Genomic DNA, 26,936 nt, shown 5'->3' on the forward strand with positions numbered 1-26,936 from the left:
TACCTTAGTCGTATTTTAAAGCTTATAAGATATTGAAATGTATTATTGTTACAGAAAGTGCCATGGTTTATAAAGTAAACCATTTATTTAAGGAATAATTTTATATAAAAGTCGTTTTCTTAAAATGGAGTGTACATGCCAATTTTTGAATTTATTGAATGACAGTATATATGTACATCTGAAAGTGCCTGAAATATTTTTATACCGATATTTATGTATTATATGTGAGTAAGATATATTTAACAATTCCAATTTTAGCATTTACTTTTTATAAACTTTGATAAATAAATAAATATAGGTTCAGAAAACTTTTTAATTATATGCAGTAATATTTATCGAAGTTGAATACTAATTACATGTTAATCTTCTAACGCGTTTGCAGTGCTAAGTGCCGGCTCTGTCGCCGCGATCGTGAATTAATGTTATACACACAGAACTTATTATCTGGTATTATCGTGTGGTGGTCTGGTGGATGAAGCAGCATTTTATGACCGCGTAGTTAAACTAACCAGTTTTCTAACCTAAAAAATATTTTTTTTTAATGTTCAAAATGCCAAATCTATTAAAGAAATGTGATATTCATAAAACTACACCTGTAGGAATAGATAAAATATATTGTGATAAAGTTTTAATTATGATTTTCATTCTAATCACGTGCATCAAAGCTCTTTTAATCCCAACATAGTAGGTACAACGTTAATAATTTTAGTTCCTCGTATTTTATAAAAATTGCATTCTTTATTCAATTTTAGCCATTCTACAGATTTTGAAGTTCATAGAAATTGGCTAGCAATCACTCACAGTTTAGCGGTAACCGAATGGTATACAAATAATAAATCACAATGGACATTAGACTACCCACCATTCTTTGCTTGGTTCGAGTATGCGTTGAGCACAGTAGCTTATTATGTTGATCCAAACATGTTGAAAATTGACAATTTTAACTATGCCTCTCACAAAACAAAGTTATTTCAACGTTCAACTGTCATTTTTATGGATATAGTTTATGTTTTCGGTGTAAGAGAGTAAGAACACAACACCTAAAATTAATATAAATTTTAATTTATGTAAATCTTACAAACTGTTTATTTTAGAGCAGGTTACACTTTTTGTAAAACTAATCAAAGCTTTTTAATGCTGGCATTGTTTTCTCTGTGTAATATAGGATTGCTTGTTATTGATCACATACACTTTCAGTACAATGGGTTTCTTCTCGGCATATTACTTATATCGATAGCAAAAGCAGCTAAAATAAACACAGAGGTAATTTGTTTTTAATTGCTATATATAAAGTCTATCATTATATTATTACAACAATATTTTACAGAATGAAGTTTTACTTGGAGCTATATTTTTTACAATATTGTTGAATTTGAAACATCTCTATTTGTATGTTGCACCAGCATTTGGTGTTTGGCTCTTAAAAAGCTATTGTTTCAAAAATAGATATTTTGTGTTTAGACTAGTAAAATTAAGTATAATTGTGATTTTCATAACATTCCTGTCTTTTGGGCCATTTATGAGTCAATTACCACAGGTATATTTCAACATAATTTTTACCATGGTCTTTATATAGAAATAACTAAATATGACACAATAAGTTTAACATCAATAGGTTTTGTCTAGATTATTTCCTTTCAAAAGGGGATTGCTGCATTCATATTGGGCTGCTAATGCATGGAGTCTATATGCAGGTGTTGACAAATTATTGATTGTGATATGGAAAAAATTAGGATGGTTAGATAACATTAAAATAGGTTCAATGACTGGTGGTTTGGTGCAAGAGGATTCTTTCACAATTCTCCCAACACCAACACCATTCACCACGTTTCTCATCACGTTTATATCCATGATTGTAAGAAATTACCTTATTTTTCTCATTAAAATTCTTGCTGTTCTTATTTTAATGAAATATTTTATTTACAGCCAGCTTTATGGAATTTAATTTTTTCTAAAAATAAGTATTTGTCAAAAAAATTCGTAAGATGTATTGTTTTGTGTGGACTGAGTTCATTTCTGTTTGGTTGGCATGTACATGAAAAAGCTATTCTTACTGCTATCATACCATTATGGTAAGAAATTAATTCAATTGTCAACAGAAAGTGTTGTATAGAATAAATAAACAATAATTTTATATAATTGATTGACAGTATTCTTGCTGCAACTGATGCAAAAGATAGTAGGGTATTTACTCTACTAAGCTCAGCAGGCCATACATCACTTTTTCCTCTATTGTATCCAATAGAACTATCAGGATTAAAATTTGTTTTGTGGTTCACGTATTTGATTATGCTTGCATCTCTACTGCAAGAACAATTTAAATCAACAATTTTACCTGACTATGAATTATCTTATATAGCAGCTCTTCCTCTGATTACATTGTATGACATTGTAATTCATAAGATAATTTTCGGTGATAAATTACCATTTTTACCATTAGCATTAACATCTATTTACTGTGCACTTGGAGTTAGCTACTCATACCTTATTTATTATTATGAATATCTGCATGATAATAAAAAGACAAACAATAAACAAAAAAAAATTAGATAAACATAATATTAATAAGATTGATTGAAAGATAATCAATGTAAATATGTTTTGTAAAAATAAACTTATAAAAAATCTTTGTAGCCTGACGTATTTCAATTAATTCATACTTCATTTATTATAAGTTGACTATAGAAAACCGATATCTAATGATTTTAATTTTTTTCAAACTTGGAATATGAGTGTGTTTACTACCTAAGCGTAAAACGTCTATGCCGCATGTTACACACGCTCCAAAATCCCGCGACATCTCAGTGTCCTGACTCCTCCTACTCACGCTTACTCATAACAGAATATAGTATGCTGCTGTAGAAGGGTGCAATGTGTACGCTGCCAGTGAATTAATGATTACAGTTTATTTTTAAACCTAATTCTATTTACATTTTAATCACAGTATTAAATAGATGTTTCGTTTCTTGTTAAGTTTAGTAAGTGATAAATAAAAATATTAAACTACTAATACGTGATACTAGTACTAGTAACTGAAAATGAAAAGTGTTATACAATTTCTCTTTTCGTTAAAATTGAATTTATAATTTCGTGGATTGGAGAATTTCAATTTCGAGTTGTATTTTTTTAAGCTCTCGGATAAAAGTTTACAACAATGATATTTCTCGTAAAAAGTGTATAAATTACGAAATATATATCATTACTTTCATTTTAGAAAAGTGATTTTTTAAAGGTTATAATACCTAAACTTGTGTATTTATTTTAATAAGTAACTTATTGATATTTTAGGTCCATGTATAATAATTTATGTAAGCTGTGACCGAAGCAACAAAAATGTCTTCGGTACAGCGTGCTTTTGCTCATAAATTGAGCAAGCAACATGCAGCCGATGTTCGTCGCCAAATAGCTACATCAGCATCATATTCAAGGGAGCTGTCAAAAAGTGGTAGCAATTTTTCTGCTTTCTCATCAACGGTAAGTGTAAAAATACTATTGTAAGTATAGAATGTAACTAGTTTTAACTGATTTCTCTTTGACTCAATCAATCCTTTCTATTAATTTAGATGTCACTTTGTGAAGTTGTGGAACCTCTGGACTATGAGGAATTTTTAGCACAACATCAAGCAGTTTTAGACAGAGATCCCTTGAAAGCAATATTAGATTATCCTCCGAATGATGTTGAGTTACGTGTTATAAAAAGAAAGATCCGTACAGAAGAGCCTGTAGTTCCAGCAGAGTCACTGTTAATACAGCTTTACATATACAATTATTTTTATAATTATAATTTATTAATTTATAAATAATCATGGATATTATTGTTTTAGTGATTTAGTTTCACCATATGTTAAGAGATGTATTGAAAGTTTTACATCTGATTGGGTGATGATTCATAGAAAACACAGAAGTAGAGCCTTACCTATGGCCCGAGATCAATTGGTACAAGAAACTCCTAGGCAGGATTTTGAGGTTTGTTTTACTAAACACACATGTACAATGGCTTATAATTTATAAACATCTCCATAGGTGGATCAAGAACAAGTAAATGGTTGTCATTCTCCAAATGAAGATGAAACAGATTTATCTCAGTCCAATTCCCAGCAAGAAACTCCTCGAGGTTCTTGGGCAAGTTTAGATCTTCGACATTCCCAACATGATCCTTTGCTTCCTAATCTTTTAGATAGAGTTTGCCCTGAAACCATAGATCAAGTAAATGAACAGAAACGTTCAGAGGATCGACAAGTAAGTTATTGTTTTTAATTAATTAAACGAAAGTATTAAACGCTGCAATATTACAATATATTTAAATCTTTAAGGAAGCATTATTTCCGTTGTATTCCTTGCCGACACCCTCTGACGATGAGTGGCAAGAGATTATGTTAGCATCAGAACCATCAGAGCCATTTTCTCATAAAATTCATATAAAATGTTTACAATTGAAATTAGAGTTGGAAGTGGAACCTATATTTGCTTGTATGGCTCTATATGATGCAAAAGAAAAAAAGAAGGTTGGTTTTATAAAGATCTGCATAGTATCCTAAGCAGAGCAATATTAAATATAATTATTCATTTAGGTTTCGGAAAATTTCTATGTGGATATGAATTCAGAGGCATTAAAAAGAATGCTTGTCGGGCATATAGCTTATAGTGATCCAAGCACTCTGTCAAGAAGTTGCGTTGTAAGCATAAGCAAGCCAAGTCCCGATCTGTTCCTTGTTGTTCGATTAGAAAAAGTATTGCAAGGGGATATTTCCGAGTGTGCAGAGCCATATTTGAGAGATGACAAAAATAAAGATAAAGTATGTAAAACGTTAAATCTAAATTAAAATTTTATGTAGCATTGCCTGTCAGTACTTTACTAACAACTTTTTCAGGTAAGAGCAGCAGCCACTGCAGCTTGCGAACGACTCGGCCGTTATCGTATGCCTCTCGCGTGGACTGCAATTCATCTATCAGGAGTTATTGGAGGAAATGGAGATACTGATAGTGGTGGAAATGCTGGTTCCTTGGATAGAAAATCGTCTGGTTTGGAACAATGGCGAAAAAAAGTTGATCCTCCAAGTCGAAGAGGATCTTTAGAACGACGTACCTCTGATAAAAGACGAAGTTGGTCACCGGATGACTTTGCCAATTGCTTGGATAGCTTTAGGTAATTTATCAAATATAAACATCAAAATGTATTTTAATAATTGTTTCTACAAATATCGTACATTTTTTTAGACCGATAACGCTGACTGTGTCGAGCTTTTTCAAACAAGAAAGTGAAAGGCTTCGCGATGAAGATTTGTATAAACTTTTAGTGGAATTAAGACGACCGGGGTCGAATCTCAAAAGACTAAAATGCATACCTGGAATTTTGAAATTAGATTTAAGCCCACGCCCCGAAGAATTACTACGATGTTTAGACCCTGACTTGCGAAGATTGACACCGTATCCCGATGAGTTAGGTCGACCTGTCAAAGAGCTTTTAGAATTTCCTAGTGATATCATTTCTCCTGATTTAACTTATCGCAATCACCTATACATTTATCCAAAAGTAATGACATCACGTATTATTTATTTTAACCTTTAAAAAAATGATATTGCTTACACAATGAATAATGATTTTTCTATTTATTATTTATCTTAGGAAGTGAATTTTAACTCTAGAACCGGTTCAGCACGTAACATTGCAGTGCGCATTCAGTTGATGGGTGGTGAACAAGAAGATGAAGCATTAACTGCAATTTTTGGTAGATCTTCGTGTCCAGAGATGACGCACGAGTACTTTACGTCAGTATCATATCACAACAAAAATCCAAACTTTTACGACGAGGTTAAAGTCAGATTACCAGCAGATTTGAGTGCCAGGCACCACTTACTCTTTACTTTCTATCATATTAGTTGTCAAAAGAAGGTTGAGCAACCGAATGTTGAAACACCAGTAGCTTACACGGTATGTTTCACTTTTAATTAAATTATTTATACACAGAATCTAAAAATTAGAAGACGTAATGATAAACGTTATTATAGTGGCTTCCATTACTAAGAGATGGGCATCTACAATCAGGCGAATTCTGTTTACCAGCGATGTTAGATCCTCCACCAGCAAACTACTCCTATATTGCTCCGGACGTGTTACTCCCAGGCACACGATGGGTCGATGCACACAAAGGAGTGTTTACAGTGATTCTTGAGCCCATGTCAAGTGTACATCCTCAGGACAAGTATATTGACCGGTTCTTAACTCTATGCAGTGCACTGGAATTAAGCCAAGTACCACCCCGTATTGGCGAAGCTGGAATGGAGTCCGAGATGAAATCTGCTTTGCTCGAACTCGCACGTACCTCACAGGCTGCGTTGATACGCTCGCTGCCGCAGATATTCGATCAATTAATTTCGCTGCTAATTCGACCACCGACTCTTCCCTCGCAACCTTTGAATATTGCAGCTACGGTGTTCGAAGCAATTGGTTTACTTGTGAGAAATATAACTTATCTGCAGGATGGACAAGTTGATGCTCACGGGAGACACCCATTGCTCACTACTTATTCAGCTTATCAGTGTTCTTTGCCGAGAATGAATCAGTGTCCGGGTATGATGAGAACTCAAAGTAATCCTGATCTTCCAATTGAGGACTTGGAGATGGAAATCGTCACCAGAGGCCTCGATCGTACTGCTTCGATGAGAACGGAGTCAGTTCATGTTAATAATCAATAGTAAGATGAGCAGGCATTCTATTTATTTGTTTTCTTTTTTTTTTTGCTTGCGCGTTTAAATTATAAATATATTTTTAGCATTCCATCAACCCGCAGATTACTTCATGAAGAATTAGCTTTACACTGGGTAGTTTCAACAGGTCAAGCTCGTGAATTAGCAATGTGCCATTCCTGGTTCTATTTGGAACTAATCGTTCGTTCGATGGTCATCACTTTGGCCGAGTTTAATCTGCTTGATTCGCCACGCAAATCACGCTTTTCACCTCAATTCTGCGATGATTTATCAACTCTAATAACTGCTCTTACCAATGAAATTATTAATCGTAGCGGCAAGGATCGACAAATCGCTTCGAATCTAACGTCAAGTCTCGGTAATTTTATGTCAGATTTATTGGCGATTATGGATAGAGGTTTCGTTTTATCGCAGCTTAGAACTAGTTGCTGTTCACTTTCTGATGCGTCGATGCAGGTAGGTGATTATTTATTTCATAACTTCTTTAAAATGCACGTAATTTACTGATGCAATTCAATTGTTCAAGCTCGAAACAGCACTGTAAAGAATCGTCTTCTCGAACAGTACTGATTCCCTAAATTTTTGATTAGAAAGTCAAGCCCTCACCGTAGCTTGTAAGATTTCACCAAACCACAAATCTGTTGTAGCTCATACTCATACGATCCCTCTTATAAAAACAACACAGGTCCCCGACTCAGCAGCACTGTTCGCTTTGAAACTCGACTTGATTCGCACAGTTTGTTCAAATGAGCACTACGTCGCATTGAATCTACCATTTGGCACAGGCTACACCTCAGGTTCAGCACCAGTATCACCAAGTCCATCAACCGGTAGCTCAGGCAGTCTCATCTCAACTCTTGTACCTGGCGAACGTGCAAGGTTTTCCGAGCTCAGTCAAGAGTTTCGTCAGCAACATTTCCTTGTGGGTCTGGTACTTCTCGATTTATCAAACACATTAGAGATACCAAATCCAATGCTACAGAACAAGGCCATCGGTACGATTCGTTACCTCATGTCCTTGCACGACGCTGATCCTCGCTACGCTGATCCCACGGCAAAAGCTCGGGTTGCTGCATTGTACCTGCCGTTGTTGAATATACTCATGGATGCGTTGCCGCAGTTGTATCATTGGGATTCTAAGGATAAAAGTGTGTACACCGATGAGACTGGCTCTATTACTCACACGGTTGCGTTGGCGATAGCTGGTGGTGCATCTGTCGAAGCGGCTGGCTCACACTGCCGAGTTTCTCTGAGCTCTGAGGCAACCAGACACTTACTTATGTGCGCTTTGTGGGTCATGAAGTCGCTAGAAAAATCAGCATTAGCACAGTGGATATCAGAACTCAGCTCGAGGAGAGTCCTAAGCATCCTGCAGGTCTTAAATATAAGTACAGCTGCGTTCGAGTATAAGGGCAAAAAGGCATTGAAGAGGCTGCCATCGCAGGTGACGGCCACTGGTGATATCAGGTCCAGACTGGAGGACGTTATCTTAGGTCAAGGTAGTGCCAGAAGTGAGATGATGTTGCGGAGAAAGGAGAGAGCAAGCGGAGATAAACTTCGATGGCGGAAGGATCAAATGGCTTATAGGTACGTTGTTTGGTGTTAAGTTTGTGTGAGTGAAATAATGCTTACGGAGCTATTTTTGTGTGGTTGAAGGCTTAGCGAGCAGCCTGAGGGTAGAGCTGTTGAGCAAGATGCTCATATTGAAGGTGCTTTAGCAGCGGAAGCTTCACTTATTGTTTTGGACACATTGGAGACTACTGTTCAAGCTGAGGGTGGAGGAGGTTTGCACTTTGTTAAAATTGATCGAACGATCTAAATTTTTGGTTGGTTACATATTTTCATATTTTTTCTTTAGGCATCGTAGTAGGTGGAGTATTGAAAGTATTATTAAGAGCATTAGCAAGAAACCAAAGTACTCTAGTTCTACAGCACATGTTCAATACACAAAGAGCTCTAGTCTTGAAGTATCACAGTGCGTTATTTGATGAGGAAGAAAGCGAAAGATGCGGTGATTTGTGCTTGACTTTATTAACCAGGTGTAGCTCGCCACTTAGTGCTGTTCGGAGTCATGCTGCTGCTAGTCTTTATTTATTAATGCGACAGAACTTTGAAATCGGCAATGTGAGTGAGCTTTACACGGAAAAACTGATTGAGTTTAATGAGGAATTATATGAATGATTATTTTATTTGTAGAATTTTGCGAGGGTAAAAATGCAAGTAACCACTTCGCTGTCAGCGTTAGTTGGTCGAGGAAGAGCACCAAACGAGGGTGCACTTCGTCGAGCTCTCAAGACTGTTTTAGTGTACGCTGAAAAGGATACAGAGATGGCTGATACTAGTTTTCCAGAACAAGTTAAAGATTTGTTATTTAATTTGCACATGATACTCTCGGACACAGTGAAAATGAAAGAATTTCAGGAAGACCCTGAAATGTTGTTGGATTTGATGTACAGGTAAAAATACTTGATTTTTTCATACTACATTTTATTTTGTATCGGCATCTCAATGTTAATATTTAATTTTATTTACAGAATTGCGAAAGGTTATCAAGGCTCGCCAGATCTCAGGTTAACGTGGTTAGCAAACATGGCTCAACAACACATGGAGCGCAAAAATCACACGGAAGCAGCAATGTGTTTGATACACAGTGCAGCTCTTGTTGCTGAGTACTTATACTTGCTAGAACCTGGCGGTGGTGGCCGGCCGATCGGTGCTGTAGCTTTGAGTCCAGTAACGCCGAATGCTTTAGAAGAGAGTGCTGTCGGCGATGATGTTCTAGCGAGAAGAGAAGAGGGTCTTTGTTTGGGTCCCGATTTTTCAGAGAGCGGATTAGCTGGTTTGCTTGAACATGCGGCAAGTTCATTTCTTGCTGCAGGTATGTATGAAGCTATACCCGAGGTATACAGAGTTCTACTACCAATTGCTGAAACAGCCCATGATTACAAGAAGCTGGCTAATATTCATGGGCAAGTAAAACTTTATAAATAATACAAGTATTCTTGACGTAAATCATGTAATTTCAAATTATTTTTTACTTTCAGAAAATTACATGAAGCTTATACTAGAATTGAGCAGCTCTCTGGAAAACGCGTATTTGGTACTTACTTTAGAGTAGGGTTCTATGGTGTAAGATTTGGCGATTTGAATGGTGAGGAATTTATTTATAAGGAGCCTACTCTGACGAAATTGCCAGAAATTTTTTCAAGACTTGAAAATTTCTATGCTGAAAGATTTGGCAGCGATAGTATAGTTATTATTAAAGATTCTAATCCAGTCGATGCAGGCAAACTGGAAGCAGACAAAGCATACGTCCAGATAACTTATGTAGAACCTTATTTTGAGGCTCATGAATTAAGACATCGACCGACAGTATTTCACAGAAACTTCAACATTCGTGAGTTAAAATGTTATTTTTTATTTTAAACGTTGTCTGATAAGTATATTGATATTTTTCGTTTTCCTTTTTTTTTTATTTTTCATAGGACGGTTTTTATACGCAACGCCGTTCACGCCTGGAGGTAAAGCTCATGGAGAATTACGCGAGCAATGCAAGCGAAAAACTATATTGACCGTGGCAACGCATTTTCCTTACTTGAAAACAAGAATTCGAGTGGTCAATAGGAAACAAATTTTATTGAGTCCTATCGAGGTAGCTATTGAAGATATACAAAAGAAAACTGCTGAATTAGCAGCGGCGACAAATCAAGAGCCACCCGACGCAAAAATGCTACAAATGGTGCTACAAGGTTGTATAGGTACTACTGTGAATCAAGGTCCGACAGAAGTTGCAAATGTATTCTTAGCTGGACTGAGAGAACAAAATATTCAGCCTAACAAACTACAGCATAAGCTACGCCTTTGCTTCAAAGATTTTTCCAAAAAATGCCTAGATGCGCTTCGTAAGAACAAAAATTTGATTGGTTCTGATCAACGAGATTACCAGAGAGAATTGGAGCGAAATTATCAACGATTTACTGAACGATTGGCACCATTAATTGCTTGGAGGTAGATATGCAGAATGTTGCAGTACTTTTTTATTATATTTTGTGCAGTGATTAAGAAAATTATTTTATTTTTTATCAATAGTGGTCAGTCGCCAACAAGTCAAGTGCCAGCAATCAGTAAACCAACATCACCTAACTGGTCTTAATAGTGCAAAAGCCACATTCGAATTACGAGCCAAAGAACAAATGTTTTTTTTTTAAACTAACTTATTATTAGAACGCACTTTTTATTGCAGCGATTCCGTCACATATAAGTATTTTTTAATTATACATAGATATTTGTAAGCAACGTATGCATTTAGACGCGTTTTATTTTAGCATTTCATAAGCGATGTATTTATGTCTGTGATTCGTTAATGACGTTGACGTAAGTTTGTGATTTCTACTCTATCTCTCTCTCTCTTTTTTTTTATATGTACGTGACAACGATCAAACTTTTAGAAACATGACGTATACGTAATTTTTTATAATGCAAAAAAGTATCAAACCAATAAACTTTATAAAAAACACATATTTTCCAATATAACCACTGTTTTTCACTTCCCGTTCGATCCGCAAAGAAAAGTAATGAATAGGAATGGCGATTAGCAATCTTCAGAGATCACTCTATATTGCATTGAGAAAGAAGGAAAAAAGAAACCAAAGGCTGCAGAAAGTTTAATTTTCGTGCTACTGTCGGATCTTTTCGCAAGTGGCTTGACCTTAGAAAAGAAGAAAAGGCAATTTGGCGATCAAACAAATCCCGCGGTGGTGAGTAGCGGTTTGAAAGGAAACTTGCTAGATACTCGTTAGCTGAATCAAAGAAGAAACGTGAAAGAACAATGCAGCTGTGGGCTAATTGAAAAACTACTTTGGCAGAAGGCTTTATCTCAGCAAGCACAGCCTCCCTCTCGACAGTTTTACACTTCATTTCCTTTTTAACGATACTTTTATCGGCGTTCTCATCTTTTTTTAATACCCAGTCGGTCGAGATAACAAAAAAGTTTCTTCTTTTTTTCGTGAATGACAAGCTTGGCATGCACATACGGCCGGTTGTAAAAATTTACAAAATGGCTCTTTTTTTTTTCATCGGCAATCTTGAAAAATCATTTAGAGAACTAATCGAGTGAAACAATCAATAGTAGTAACAAGCTAAGATTAATCATCCATAACCACTTTGGCCTTGTTTTTTCTTTCTACTTTTGGCATCTGTACTTGAAACTTTTTTTTCTGAAATTACCATTTTTCTAAATTTAGTCCCTTAAGGAAATGCACGCATAAAATTTGACTATGCAGAGAGCGAAGGCAGCTTCGCTGTGCCGGAATTAGAATTATGCATCAGTGAGCTTCTCAAAGAGTCGGGCAATTCCGGTAAGTCGACACACACAGAGAGTCGATGAATGAATTCTCATTGGCCATTCACAAAGGACACTGCAATATAAGAGTCCTCTGTGTAAGGGACGTGACGACTTTACACTGTAATCGGCTTTCGTATATCGGCGTTACTACGTTGATGTACAATTAGTGCTCAGGTGTATCTATTCGTCCCGCTCGTTTTTGTTCTCACTTGGAAATCAAGTAAATCTCAATAAGAGTTCGCGATAAAACAGGGATGAAGATGTATTTATTAACTGTATTTTTTTGGTTATTTATTATTGTATCGCTCAATTCTAGCGCTCTGAGCCTATGTACAGTGATTAATTATATCGACATTGACAATATATTCGCTGTAGTGACCACAAGAATGGTCAGATATACGTAAAACGATCGCACGCAAGCAGTTCTCTTACTTGCTGGCACGCTGTTGCCGTTGCGGGCGTGAAAGAGCGCACAGAAGTCGACCTCGGCACCTTGATCGAGCCATTGTAAATATCAACATCTAAATGCACTACATCCCCTATAGCCGCACAGGGCTCAGTCCAGGTCGCTTGCACGGCACTGTCACGGCGTACACACCCAATCACTCACGTTAACAATCGGTGCGGTTCGGAGATGACGGGTGCACCCCGCGCTTGACGCTCAAGAGAAAAGAATTTTTATACGATGCTGCTGCTACCGTGCACCACGTGTTGATAACTGGAGAGGCGACGCTGCATCGTATATTCTATCGGTTCAGGCGATTGTAAATCGTGGGTTTAGTTAGCGCTTGTTTTCCTCGCGACATGTTTTTTCGAACGCGAAGGAACGAAACGTTTCTGTCGTAAACAGGTCTTGACGTCGACAAGCACTGTCGTATCTCTTGTATCTTTTCTTGGTAGCTATGTGCGCTGACGCGATCCGATTTGGAAATTGCTTCGAACCTTTTTTCCACTGCTGCATAGGTATATGCATGTTAAACTCGACGGCTTTCGTTTCGCATCCTCCGATATATTTCCGAATTAAATAAGCCTTCACTTTTGTTTGACACGCTCCATAAATGTCTTACTTTTTGTTGCTGATTTATACGCAAATTATTATTCTTTGCAAACAAACCTTAATCAGTTTGGCTACACAAGGCGCAAGCTCGAGATTACACAGCCTACTATTCTTATTTTAAAAAAGGAGGGGAGAACAAATAAAAAGGGGTGCATCGAGAGGATCCAAACTTTTTGAAGACTTTTCTGTTCGTTAGCACTCGAATAATTGGGACGTGAGCAGGTTATCTTGAAAAGTTTCGTCACTGGCTCTGTGTCGAAAAGCGAAGTGCTTTACAAGCAGTTTAACGACACAGCGTCAAGCCACACGGTGAACGAAAAAGAGAGGAACGTTTAATTAACTTGTACCCTTCCCCTCTCGATTTGACAGTCTCTCATTCTCTCTCTCTCTCGCTCTCTCTCTCTCTCTCTCTCTCTCTCTCTCTCTTTCATTCTAATTATAAGAGGAAAAATTCACTTGTTTGAGAAAACCTTCCGGAAAGACTGCTGATGTAATTTACATTCAAGATAATGAAAGAACGAAAGGAGAATGATTATAAGAAAATTCGATAGTTTTCCTAGATAGATTCACGCGATTTTAATATATTGCTGGAGTATGAATTTTAGAAAAAAATATTTTGAACATTAAAATTTTTTTATTATGTCAAAGCAAAGATTATTTTTATATTTATCCAAACAAAGTGATAGGTCACGTTTTGCTAACTGTTATTACAACGGTAAGAATTAATAGCATTAGAACGTTTTTAAATAAAGTTTTTAAAGCTTAGCCAAGGCAAACGGGAGAAGGTCCTTTCCTTTTCCAAAGAATTTACGAGTCTCTTTTATTAAATTCCCTTTGGAGTTTATATGACAATATCAAAGTTGTTTCGTAGATAATGTCCACATTCATACGTTGTTTCGTTTTTAATATTAATTTTTTTGAGTTGATAATAATGCAAATAAAAATACTATTCATTATTATAAGAAAAGCTTCGAATCGATGCAAAAAGGTATTATATCGATCATAAATATGAATGTACATTTGTTCTAACTTTTGAAATGTCACGTATTTCGTATATATTCTACTATTTATATATATAACTACAAAGCCACGAAACAACAGCTCGCACACGCAATTAAATTCCACCCAATAAAGGCAGCTTGATCAAATCCAAAAGCAAAACAAACAATGCAAGTGTTCGTTGTTTTTCTCCCTTTCTTTCCATTCATTTATTCTTTCGAACACAGTCGGGTCTTTAGCAACAGCATACAGCGAACGGCAAATGAAAGCAAAACAAATAACGCGTATTTCGCGCTACCATGCTATCGAATCGAAAATGTTATGCAGAGATTTTGCCTGTTTACGCGTGGCGGCAGCAACTGTAATAAAAAAATACAAACTCGTGTATGTGCTCATTTTGGGCTAAAATGACGAAGCGTCGTTAATTGAATGAAGCGCAGCTGTGCACTGATTTTATCATGGTCCCATTACGTTTCATAATTGTTTTTTGTTGATTTTCTATCAGTTTCAATACATTTTTCATCTTTTAAAAGTCCTTTTTCTATTTTCATGGCATGGTTTATTCAGTTGTGAATTTTCAATAAAAGTATTACTTTGTTCGTTCGTCTATGACAAGAATATTTTGGCACTCGGTTATATACACTAAACTATTTCACGGCATGTCAATCACTGAAAAACTAGTCAAGTTAAAGTTACCTTTTCTCAAACTAGTAGGTACTCGTAAGTGAGGTCGTAGGATGGTTATAAAGAATCGATTTACAGTCCGTTTAACACGCTTCACATACTTTTTTATTTGTTTAGTCTCGACAAAATGGAAAATGAGATACCTCCAAGAAGCATTTACACTTCCACATGAACAAATTTCAGTACAAAAGAAAAATGAGGGAGCAAGAATCGCCGAGACAAGCTTTTGTCGTCGTTCTTGATGTATCATCAAATAATGGAAGAGCGATAATAATTGTTGATTTGAAATTTCAAGCTGCCCGAGCTACTCGAGCGTTGAGATACGTTGTATGAAACAAATCATAACTCACTTGCTTTTTAAACATGTACCGAATGAAGAGCAAAGAAAGGATCTCGCGAACGATAGGCAATAACTAGATACCGATAAAATTACGTTTTACGAGAGAACTGTGGGCTATTTCCAGGCATCAGCAATTTCTACGGAGTAGCACACGTCTGGGATTTCTTTCGATCTTCTTTTTTCTGACTTGCGTCGCGCTTTCATTCGTATATAGTAGATTCACGAGAGAGATCACATATACTGCAAAGGTGTTGATTTCGAAACTGCCTTGTTGCCAGATGCTGCTTGCTTTTTCCTTATTCGTATAGATTGCGATTAGGTATTTATCTCGAGTAATGACTTAAAACAAATCCATGTTAATCTAACATGTGCAGTTTTTTTAATAAAGTTCAAATATTTATAATATCGACTGAATTTCTTCGCATATTCCTGTAGCTAATATCTAAGACTTCGAATTCGCTGTTCATATTTATGCGCACGGGTATTATCCAAAATCGTAGCTATATATTGATAGTTTCGGCTGAAATATTCAATTCGATATCAGCGATGAAGAAGGGGGTGAAAAACCGACTTTCGATACTTATATCGAAAGTCGTTTGCTTCTCTCCAAATTCATGTCCTTGAAATATCCTAAACGAGCTTCATGAAATCTTGCGTAGCTATATTTATGTTTTATGGTTCAGAGCTTCGAGGCATTTCTTCTTGTGTTCCAGAGTGCACGCTACTGCTAATCTTGATTAGTTTAAAAGTGAATTCGTAATTTCATAGCCTTTCAAAATTGATGTCGACTGAAATGACAAGAAACTTACGGGTTCTTGAATAAAAAACCTACAATTTCGCCTTTTACCGTAAATATTTCAGTGAACTTGGCATCTTCAAACACTTTATACACAAATTTATCATTTTTTAATTTGCAATACAAAGTCTTCTGATCATTTTCAATAATGTTACGATTCCTTTTTGACTTATAACTAATTTATGCAGTAACATACGTCTTTAGTAAAAACTGGAAAGTGATCTAAATTCTATTATTCATATCAGAAATTTAAAATCTTATTTAAAATTTAGTGAAACTATTCAATGATACCATTGTTCTCAATCTTTATATAGTTAATTTTCTTTTTGTCTTTATCATATTTTTTATAATATCGAGCACCAATATAATTAACGAGTTTACTCACAATCTTAGTAAAGTTGCTCGATAATACAAATGCTGAAAAAATAACTCTATATATATAATATTCAAGTTGAAAATAAACAACGAATTCGGTAAAAAGGGACATACGAACGAAACTATTCTTAAAAACTAGAATCTTGCAAAGATTATCTGAATCTCAAAGTTTTTGTCGTTGTTTATTCTTCGTTATTCTTTCAACATTTCAATTCATCAATGAAGAGCAGAAGATGCTATGTCTTTGTAATTTCAGAGGACTGTAGCAATTTTGAGATTCGATTAGACTAATTGTAGCGGCAATAATAAGGTGAGAATATCGACTTTTAATAATTCGTAAAAAGCTAAAAAAACCTTTAAGCTTTTGTAACTTTCGTGCGAATAGTCAGTTACTTAACTGAAAAAAAAAACAATAAGAGAAAGGCGAAGCAATACAGAAATTATATGTTCTGCTTTTGCGCTTTGACGATCTAATAACTATAGTACGAATTTCCGAAAAAAATATAATAACCAAAAAATTGGAAGTTGAGTAAACTTTGTTGGCGAAAGTCTTAGAGGTAATTCTTTAATCGGAAGTAGAGTAGCGAAGGAGGGAACTGGACTTTGTAACAACATAAAGTTAAGGCGCAGAGAATATACGAAATTGAAACTGATAGGGGTCTCTCTCTAGCCGCAAGGCGCGTACGAGTTTAAGGTCGTGCAATAAATGCTCTCTGGCGCGCGGCTAGTCTCCAACGGCGGCGCTGATCGAGATTTACGAACTACACTCGCTAATATCGAACAAAGTCTAGGGCTAAATTTCAAAGCGGCCAAGTTTACAGCAGTACAGGCGCTGCCATTCTCCATTATTAAAACGTTAGCCAAACTCAGCCGAGTTTATATGAAAATAATAATTCGTCAGGCTTTTGATAAATTGCCACAAGTCGCAAGCAGTAACGATCAATTTGTGCGAGCCTAGCAGTGGAGGTGACAAAGTCGCCTTGGCTCTCCCTCTTTTAAGTCAACGGCTTCATTGCACTTGAAGGATAGCTCAAATAATAGCTGGCGCGCGTTCACCTTGACTGTACACACTGTACACGTGGCTTCGAGGATCTTCGCGTGCAATTGTCCTGAATGAATTACGATGCGCCCTTCTAGATCTCTCGCTACGACTCTATTCCAGTGCTTTCGGTTGATATGCTCATCGCACTGGACTTGAAATCCTCATCTGGCCAGCTCGTTCTTTTGTTCATTGTCAAAGCATAGATTCGCACAGTGTCTTCGGTGAATTACAGACGAACACCGTGCATTACATTTCGTAAATCACGCACAAACGGCGAACGTGTTGCGTTTAACCAGTTTCATATTCCATCGCGGAATTAGTTACATTCCGCTTCTACAAATAAACGCGCACACGTGACTTCATCAGACACGCGCAAATAAAAGAACGTAAACGATGCGCTAGCTACGGAATTGAAAAAAACCAATGCGTGTCAAGTTCAAATAACGACGAAACGCGGCTCTCGCGCGTGATCGACAGATTTCCCGCGTTCATTATTGGCATGTGCTTTTTCCATTCGCCTGTTCCGCAATCCGAACGACCGATAAAAAGTTCTCGCGATTCTCTTTCTCTTTTTTTGATGCTTTTAAAAGGGATATTGAAATTGATCGGGAGCGCTCCGTAGCTGCTTGCTTTTATTTTGCAGAGCTGCGTTGTTAAAGTTTTAGTCATCTCGTTTGTCATGTTGGATAGTAAACGACGAATTGTTGTGCTCAATCAATCATCAAACCTAGTGGAATGAGAGTATGATATAACAAAAAAAACAACTTCTTACACTTTTCAAACAATTTTGAGTACTTAGAATAATTTTCGAGACAAAAGTCAAATCGAATAAACACTTGTTAGAAAAGAAGCTTTTTCCCTCTGCGACAGCATTCGCGAATATAACAAGGCTTAGATTACGTTCTCGATTTAGCATTTCACGTTGTCGGAGTTTCGATGTCCTCTCTCTCTCTCTCTCTCTCTCTCTCTCTCTCTCTCTCTCTCTTTCTCTTGGGGACAGCATCGTACGGCTAATAGAATTAAGAGTTGCGCTACTACTGCCGTTAACAACGGAGGCTTTACGGTCAAGAATTATGAGAGGCTCCTGCTAGTACTTGTTAGCAACTCGCCCGCAGGCCAACTTTCCTATCTTTTGTAATATTATCGCTGCTGTCGCTATCCCGAGTTATCTGCTGAAAAAGGGAGGAGGGAGAAAAACATAATACGCGTGCACTAATAAGAGCGCGCCAAGTTGCGTAATTGATTTCCATTCTTTCAAGCGTTTAATGCCCAGAGAAACAAAGAGAGAGAGAGAGAACTTTTCAGTTTGTTTTTGAAAGAGGTTCTGCTTAACTGAAGATGAAGGACTGTATAGTTAGACACATTTGGACAGGTTCTTTTTTACTGTAAGGTTTGTGTAATTTGCTTCGACAAATTTTTTCATAATAACTTAGTTAAGAATAACAAAAAATTAAATAATAATAAATAATAAAAAAAAAACCAACAAAGTATTAAGCACATTTTTGTTTAACAGAGAGAACTGAGATTAATAAAGAAAACTAAAGTCTATCAAATCTTTGTCGTTCTTTAGATTTCTATAATTATCTCATTTCTATCGAAAATCCTAGTTCATCGAGCTTCGTAACATATTGACTCTTCCATTTTCCAGAGACCAACGCATTATTATTATACGTTAATGCAAACTTGCAATTATCCGCATGTATTTCGTATGCCATTGATATTCTGCTTTCATTATAACATTACATAACGCAGCTTTTTGGCGAGAAGCGTGTCGTATTTGTCCGATGTGTTTGTAAATACGACAAAACGCGTTAACGCATAAGCATTACGACGTAAACGTTATATAAACTTAAATACCCGTATTCTTTGTTAATTATTTGAAACAATTTTTTTCAAATAAATAATTTGCTTGAAATCAAATTTATTATTTACCAACATTTCTTGTAAGTGGAATATTCGTCAGGAAGAAGTGATTAATTCATCACGATTATGTAAAAATGGAAAGTCTCAGTTTTAAGTTAGCCGTGAAAATAGTAAAGCCATTTCATTAAACCGCGATACTAGCAGAGAACTTTCGAGTTACTCCGTTAAAAAATCCTATGAGTGCTTCAGAAGCAAAATTCCGCCGTGAAGAGTTGCTTTGGCATAATAATAATCGATGTTTACTAATAGAAAATGAAAATTGAAGCTGCAAACACGTAAACTAATCACTTGATTACTATTTAAAATAGGTTTTGAACTTGTATGGAAAAAATGATAACGAAAGCACACTGAAGTAGCAGATTTTATATCGAGACAGATTTTTATATACAAAGGGACGAATGATTGCGGAAAAGTGTTGTTTGCCTTCGGGCGTCTCCAGTTTCTTGATGCGCACGACGGTAACTGCGTAACGAATCGTCATCTCGTGCACCTCGTGCTCTTTCGTTGCCCTGTTACGGTTTTCTTTGATGTCCACACTCCTTTTCACTCTCTGGCAATACTCTTGGCGTCAGAAGAGAATGGGGAATCCTCCTCCTCGCGTACTTTATTGATAACTTATTTTAGGTTTAGTGCAAACAGTAATTGGTTTCACAAATTTCAATACTAATGCAGGAACCCACGAATCGATATTTTTTTCGTCGAAGGGGCTATCGATTTTGTCAGCTTCCAAAAACAAAAAAGAACTCTATAGAGTTAACGAATCGGCGTGATGCAATCAACTGTCGACCTAGATTCAAAAACACACCAGAGCTACGTATATTTTACAAATGCATACATATATCTCCTCGTACTAGCAGTCATACTATGCGTGAGCGTATATACTTATAGTTTCAGCGTGTCGCAACCACATGTCATTCGCGCAAAGAGCATCCTTAATAAATAGCAGCACTGGTAGTTTCGTCGAACTCTGCATTACAAATTCACACACAAACGTTGATTTCCATCGAGCTTTCAAAGCGCGCTCGCGAGTTGAGCTTTGCATTAGAGTCGTCGAGCTGATGAAATTTCGAGGGAGTGAGAGAGTGAGCTTGCGATGTTAGTGTCGGACCGAATCAAATCCTACGTATATATGCGAGAAGAACTAACGAGGTGTTCGTACATGCCTCTCTCTCTATCTCTCTCGCGTGCGCGCACTTGGTTCCATTTTTTTCTGTGTGATACGCTAGTGCTGTTGCTGCTGCTGCTGCTGCCTGAGGCAAGAGACATTTGACACACATAGGACTCGCCTAGCCTTTGAGCGCGACGTTTCTTTTATCATGGGAATGAACGCTGCTGCTGTTGCCTTTTCGTTGCTGTCTAATGACGTGGTTTGGTGTCTGAACAGACAAGAGAGGAGGGAGAGCTTTTGTCGGTGCGGGTACTAGACTAACGTTGTTGGTGCTGTTTTTGCGCTGAAAACTCTTTACGCACGATGAGATACTTAGCGATCTCTGAAAATAAAGACTGCACGATATGCTTGAATACGTTTTGAAAGCTACACACGATGATTTCGCAAAATCTATTAAACGATGATAAACTTTAACGCTATTTTTATGAGTAAGATACATCTCAATAGAAATTTCTTCGGCAAATCAAGCTTACGAGTCTTTTCTCTTATCCGACGAATGAGAAAAGACGGCAATTATGGTGGCGGTTCGGGAATAGCACTCCGGAGAGTCGTTCTGTCGATGACTCGAAAGAAAAGGTGGTGCTTCGTATATACGTATAAGGTCAAACCATTCTTTCCAAGAATCTCTATCTTTGACAAAGAGAATTTTCGGAATTGCGTATTTTTGCATAAATTTATAGCTTTGGCTATGAGCCAATATGAATCTCGCGGAACGTTCAGTAATTTTCTAAGATCACAGCTCCCTTGTGTATTTGGCAAACCCTAATCAAGTTCTCGATAAAGTAGAAGTGGACGAAACTAAAATAAACGAAAAAAGTAAGACGTATGAAAAACATTTGCGCAAGATAAATATAATTATATCCTTATCATTGAATGTACGAAGCAGCTCTGATGCAATATATGCATTTGTCTTTTCAGCTGCTACATGCAGTATCTATATAATAAAATATGGAAGTAAATATAAAAGACGAAAAACTGATTGAAAAGGCGAAGTATCCAGTCCAACATTTAGAATGTCAACTAGTACTGCAGAGTCCTTATTCGTCCTTCTGGAATGATTGATGACGTTGATCACGACTGGCCTCTAGCTTTCTTTTACGATAAACCTAAAGTGTTATCGTAGATTCTGGATACCTTCATTGAAAAAAATATAATAATTACTTTATAATATAATTAAATAAAATAAACGTATTTGTTTGAAATATTTTTCTGTAATTATCTATAATTTATAAATAAATAATCAGACAATAGTTTAAAGTAAATGCTTACTACTTCATTTTCAAATCAAATACTACATAATTAATGCAATTTTACGAAATTATTGTCGCAATAGTTTTTCACTCTGGAAGAATTTTTAGACTGTCGAAAAAAAAATATATACATGTAATCAATAAAAAAATAGAAGATACACGTTTTCTCTATAATCAGTCGATTTTTCTCGTAGGATCACATAGTCTGTTGTATGTCAAGACGCTGACAAAGATGCAGTACACTTTTATTTCAAAGACGAGTTTGCAGCGAAAAAGTGAGAATATATGTATATTGCAGTCAAGCGTCAATCCCTTTCGTGCAATATTAAAACGCGTGTCGAGCCCAGAGTTAATCGCGGATTGAAAGTTTGATTTCTATAAAATAAAAATGAGGGTATTCAGAATAAGTGTATATAGTCATAAGATTCGTTCAACTATTGGAAAATAAATTTGAATATTTAATGAAAATTTCACGGTGAAGTTTTGATTTATCAATATAGGTTAGTAAGAATTAGTTAGTAATAGTGCATTTGATGTTACGCCCCCAGTAAGCGACATAGAACCGCATTGACTGTCTTAAAGTAAAGTGCGTCGTGTACGTGCGATGCGCCATGTAAGGCTCATCACGCATGCGCAAAGTCATCGCTTTGCGCGGAGTTTGCGGAAAAAATATAAATGTAAAAATCACGCAGTATTTTTATAAATCACTTTTCAAATTAGAATTAATTAGACGGAAATTTACAATAGTGTGAAACGAAACGGCGCATTGAAAAACCCATGAAATATGTTTCTTCCATTTTCATCCAATCTTATATCAGTAGTATTCGTTCAATCTTAAGAAACAGAAGCTTCCTCTTTTTTATTCAAACAAAACTATTTTTCTAGAAAATACAAGACTTGGTTTATTTCGTGAAAGTACTTATATGTGAGCGCGCGCGTGTGAGTGTGTGTATCTTTTGTGCAGAGCTGTCTTTCCACTTTAATATCACCCTATCAACCCGCACGTACGCACGATGCTGGATATATAAACCCAATTGCCGGGAGCGAGTGAGATTTTTTATTTTTTCAAAGAGTCGGGATATGATGAGGTGTGCGCACGGGATATAAAGTTTTCTCTTCTATTTACACGCGACATATGAACTGCTTGATTTTCTCTCCTCTCACTCACTCACTTTTTTTCTCAACAGCTCTTTTTACTTTATGTAGTTGAGCGCTTGAAATGTTCGAAAGAGAAATCTGCTTCATCAAATTCTCACGTACGTGTAAGCGCATGTGTGAGTGTGTTTATTTTAACTGGAGTAGTTAAAAAAGACAATTGACGTCATTACGAAAATATTTCGGCATTTTTTCGTTTTAAAACGAGACCGAGAATTATTCGTGATTGTTGTGATTGTGCAGTGGGTATGCTTTTGTCATGCTTGTAATAACAATAAACTCAATTTCCGATAAAATGTATGCAGGACCCCCGTCTCGTATAAGAAAGATATGATTGTTGTATGAGATGTAGTCCATAAAACAGAGATAACTCAGTTGTAAGAGATTTATTATTTATTTTGAATTATTTTCGTTCTTCCGTCATATCTTAATTGTTTATAACAAATATAGTTGATAGTTGTGGCAAGCTGACAATCATGTACATAATTATTATGCACATGAACTATAGTGCAACGGAAATATGGCACAGTATATATATATATATATCAATAGTATATATCAATTTTCACAAATATTACAGTGCACAACAGTTTATATGCATAATAATTATGTGCACGATTGCCAACTTGCCATGATTATTTACGATAATATTTATTTGAAAATAGTAATTATTTCAATCGCTTGATTATTTTAAAAACATACTAAATTTTCGTACAATTGAAATAATATAAAACGTTTTGAGATATTTTCATTTAGATCAACATGTTTCATTTTTTATTTTAATTTCCTCGCTGGAAAAGAAAAACATTTGCCGAATTACTCCATAATTTCTTGATTTTTCTATTAATATTTATTATAATACTATTAATAAGACGAAAATTACGCTTCAATTTCAATATAAAATGGACTATAAGTCTTCGAAGTCCCGGTTAATGTACACTGTGATGCGACAAAGACGTTCTTGCTATAACTTTCATCCGAGTTTCAAAGAAAGCAGTTTTCACTGAATTAAATTGTATTCATTGTGACGGATAAATTGAAAGTTCTATATTTCCCATGCATTTAGTCATCTTTGAGAAGTGATAATTATTAATGGAATAACCCATCCGTGTTAAGCTTTCAATTAATTCGCGTAGCCTTTTTTATTGCCCGTTAAAATTGGAAATAAAATTACCTCGTCACTCTTTTATAGAGTTTTATAGAGAAAAAGTATGATACCGATCTCCCACTCGCAGATGCGAAACATTCTAAAAAGTATGCGTTGTTATTTTATTAGCAAAATGTGGTAAGTTAACTTTGGATAATTATTACCGAGTTGTGCTAAATTTATCTGTTCAAAGTTCCGCAACGATGCCAAGCCCTAAAGGCGTATTAATCGATCGCCTTGGCAAATTCAATAGCCCCTCTGCATGTTTCTCCTCAACTTATCCGATCAAATTTATAATCTAATCAGTCAATTAAATTTTACTCTGCCGTACTTTAATTCGTGCTTATTCGCTTTCTGCTTGAATTTGTATATCCAGTACAAGCACGTTTCGATTCTACAAATGAATAAAAAAGAAACTCCAAAATGCCTTTATAAGCTGAATACTCGAAGAAAAAATACAATTTGTAGAGCTCGTTGAGACTGGAGTACCTCCGGAAACGAGGTAAACTTGAGAAGCCGAAAAAGAGACACGGATGAAAAAAAGAAGAGAAAGGTCAATTTCTTGCGCACGCATACACATCCGCGCCCGCGCACAGACGTACACATAGACACAAGCCAGTAAAATCGGATCACAGGTAATTAGAGCGTACGCGAAAGGAGTCCCTAATTCACGTGATCGATTTGCCAATAGACGAGAAGCGAGCGAGAGAGAGAGGAATGCTTGCCGACGTCAAAAGATATTAGTCGGCGCAAATGAACGCGGCGCAAGCTCGTTGAAATGAAATAGTACGCCCGTGCCAATATTTCACGCTATATTTTCCATTATTTCCCACTCGACCTTTCACCCAATAGCTATATTAATTCGACCTCATGCGACGTCTTCTTAGCCTATGTTTTCCTCTCGTATATGCGAATCTTTTCATATAAATATGTGTATCATCGAATTTATTTATTTGATGTAGAAAAATATTAGCATTTCTCTATATTTGTTGTATTGATGTTTCCTCATTTATTTAGTTCGCTCAGAAATACCTAATTATCGCGGTTAAAAAACCGCATACATCATCTAAATTAAAGGCAAATCGGAGAGTTTCAAGTAGATACGTGGTATACAAGCAAAGTCGTCTAGTAAAAGTAATTTTTGCGGAAACAAATTAACATCTCTTACAGAGGGTCACTAGATGTCCAGCTACGGTCACTAATCCAAGCTTCAAACAAACGCAAAGTTTAAAGGAGTACATGGCGGGTGTAATTTTAAACACGACTCTTGGAGTTCGTATCTGCATTCCAATTAAAATGAGAAAAGAAATTAACAGTGAGAGAGAGAGAGAGAGAGAGAGAGAGAGAGAGAGAGAGAGAGAGAGAGAGAGAGAGAGAGAGACGAATAATTTTCTCGCGCGCGCGCGCGGAAAAGGCAAAGTTGATCGGAGAGAATTGTCAAGGGAGTGTACAAGCGATGATGAATCGACGCGTGAACGCTGCTCTCTCCTTGGTGAGTTTCAATTAACTTCGGTGACTACTAGTAAAATTGGTTGACTGAACCTACTAGAAAATCGATTTGTCTTTTTATTCCAATCTGTATACTTTTGTTCGCTCTCTTATTTTCCTCTATTCAATCTTGTTGTTGCCTCAGAAGTCGAATTGATTTATCTGAAGATTTGATTTAATCCTGTTTGTTGTAAAAAAAACTTTTACATGCGAATGCAATAATTGACTCGATGGTTTAACACACACTCGCAGGGCAGGTGAAATTCAATCAATCAAACAATTTTTAGAAAAACCATGCAACGCGCGCACGAGTTTTGATGTGAAACAACTTTTTCGGAAAGCTTTCAGTATGAAAAAGCTTCCTTTCCACAGAATTCCCGTAACCTATTTTTACATATAAAAAAGAGGGAGGTGGGAGTGTATGTGCGTGTATGGGAACAGTGCTGTGAGGTTCACCTTATCCCAGGGGACAAACATTCTCCTGTGGAATGGTTATATCGTTCGCTCGGAAAAGTCAGCGAGAGGTAGAGAGACTTTGATAAAAAAAAATCGATGCAAATGCTCGATACTCTGTGCGATATGGCAAGTAGCTCTATCTCTGTCGCTCGTACGTACACTGGGATACGTTTCTATTAGGCGATAGAGCTTCAATGCATAGCTCAACAAAGGATTTCGAGTGTAGCTACGGCAATATTAATACGAGCTCTCGATATGAAATATTTCCGCTTGAAATGTTTTTTGACAGTCGATGAAATAGTTTCGTGTTTTCGATATTTGTTCTGTGATTTTTATTTTGGTCACAGAAAATGTAACAATGTATAAAACGCTGAACAATTTAGTAACAACGGGAAATAGCATCGGAGATATAAAAGAAAAAATTGCTGTAAAAAGCATCAGTAGCATTAAGCTAGATTTTTCAAAGTGTTTGACAGAGGAAAAGTAGCGTATCTACTCGGAGAAGAAAAAAAAGCAGTCGGCGAGACACTGCTCTAAAGACGTCTGAGGGTGATCTTTGCTTTTCTTTGCTGTCGCGTCGAACAAAAGTTTCTCTCACCTCCCATGTGCTCGTCGATTGTTCCTTCATTTTTTCCTTCATCGGGCGCACGTATATTACACATTCGCTCGTCTCTTTTCGCTCGATTTACCTACCGGTATATTCTTACACGTAACCAGTGAGCGAGACTGCATTTTCTTTCTCTCTCGATACATCAAGGCTTTTCTTTCTTGTGCGCGAGCTAAACGTACACTCGATTTACGAGATGAGTGCTGCTACTGTACCTAGTAGTCAAGAAGATGGGGAAATAAAGTTCATGCAACTTTTAAAATATTGCTTTTGCAGTATTATAAACATTTTTTCATTTCGCTAATAACTCTAAAAACGCATCTGAATGTCAACAAAGACAAGTAAATAAATTCTTTTATCCAGCGCTCATTACTGCTTTATACTCACGGTGATATTC

At 36.3% G+C, this 26,936-nt stretch overlaps 2 protein-coding genes across 2 annotated transcripts; both read left to right on the forward strand.

Moving 5' to 3' along the window:
* Nucleotides 1-447: 447 nt before the first annotated feature.
* Nucleotides 448-2,573, forward strand: LOC131668452 (probable dolichyl pyrophosphate Glc1Man9GlcNAc2 alpha-1,3-glucosyltransferase). Its single transcript, XM_058942633.1, has 7 exons — nucleotides 448-684; nucleotides 753-1,025; nucleotides 1,095-1,263; nucleotides 1,328-1,537; nucleotides 1,616-1,855; nucleotides 1,927-2,072; nucleotides 2,151-2,573. The coding sequence occupies exons 1-7, from the start codon at nucleotides 542-544 to the stop codon at nucleotides 2,551-2,553; spliced, it is 1,584 nt and encodes a 527-aa protein (XP_058798616.1). The 5' UTR covers nucleotides 448-541; the 3' UTR covers nucleotides 2,554-2,573.
* A 307-nt stretch (nucleotides 2,574-2,880) lies between these two features.
* LOC131668453 (dedicator of cytokinesis protein 7) lies at nucleotides 2,881-11,197 on the forward strand. Its single transcript, XM_058942635.1, has 20 exons — nucleotides 2,881-2,978; nucleotides 3,289-3,474; nucleotides 3,564-3,742; nucleotides 3,825-3,966; nucleotides 4,024-4,239; nucleotides 4,314-4,505; nucleotides 4,572-4,796; nucleotides 4,872-5,146; nucleotides 5,218-5,533; nucleotides 5,627-5,932; nucleotides 6,010-6,695; nucleotides 6,774-7,164; nucleotides 7,394-8,295; nucleotides 8,365-8,492; nucleotides 8,567-8,832; nucleotides 8,905-9,164; nucleotides 9,243-9,677; nucleotides 9,753-10,105; nucleotides 10,194-10,716; nucleotides 10,798-11,197. The coding sequence occupies exons 2-20, from the start codon at nucleotides 3,334-3,336 to the stop codon at nucleotides 10,859-10,861; spliced, it is 6,000 nt and encodes a 1,999-aa protein (XP_058798618.1). The 5' UTR covers nucleotides 2,881-2,978; nucleotides 3,289-3,333; the 3' UTR covers nucleotides 10,862-11,197.
* Nucleotides 11,198-26,936: the final 15,739 nt, after the last annotated feature.

This window comes from Phymastichus coffea, unplaced genomic scaffold (assembly GCF_024137745.1).
Source record: "Phymastichus coffea isolate CEN01 unplaced genomic scaffold, Cenicafe_Pcof_1.1 PCOF00078, whole genome shotgun sequence".
NCBI classification, from domain to species: domain Eukaryota; kingdom Metazoa; phylum Arthropoda; class Insecta; order Hymenoptera; family Eulophidae; genus Phymastichus; species Phymastichus coffea.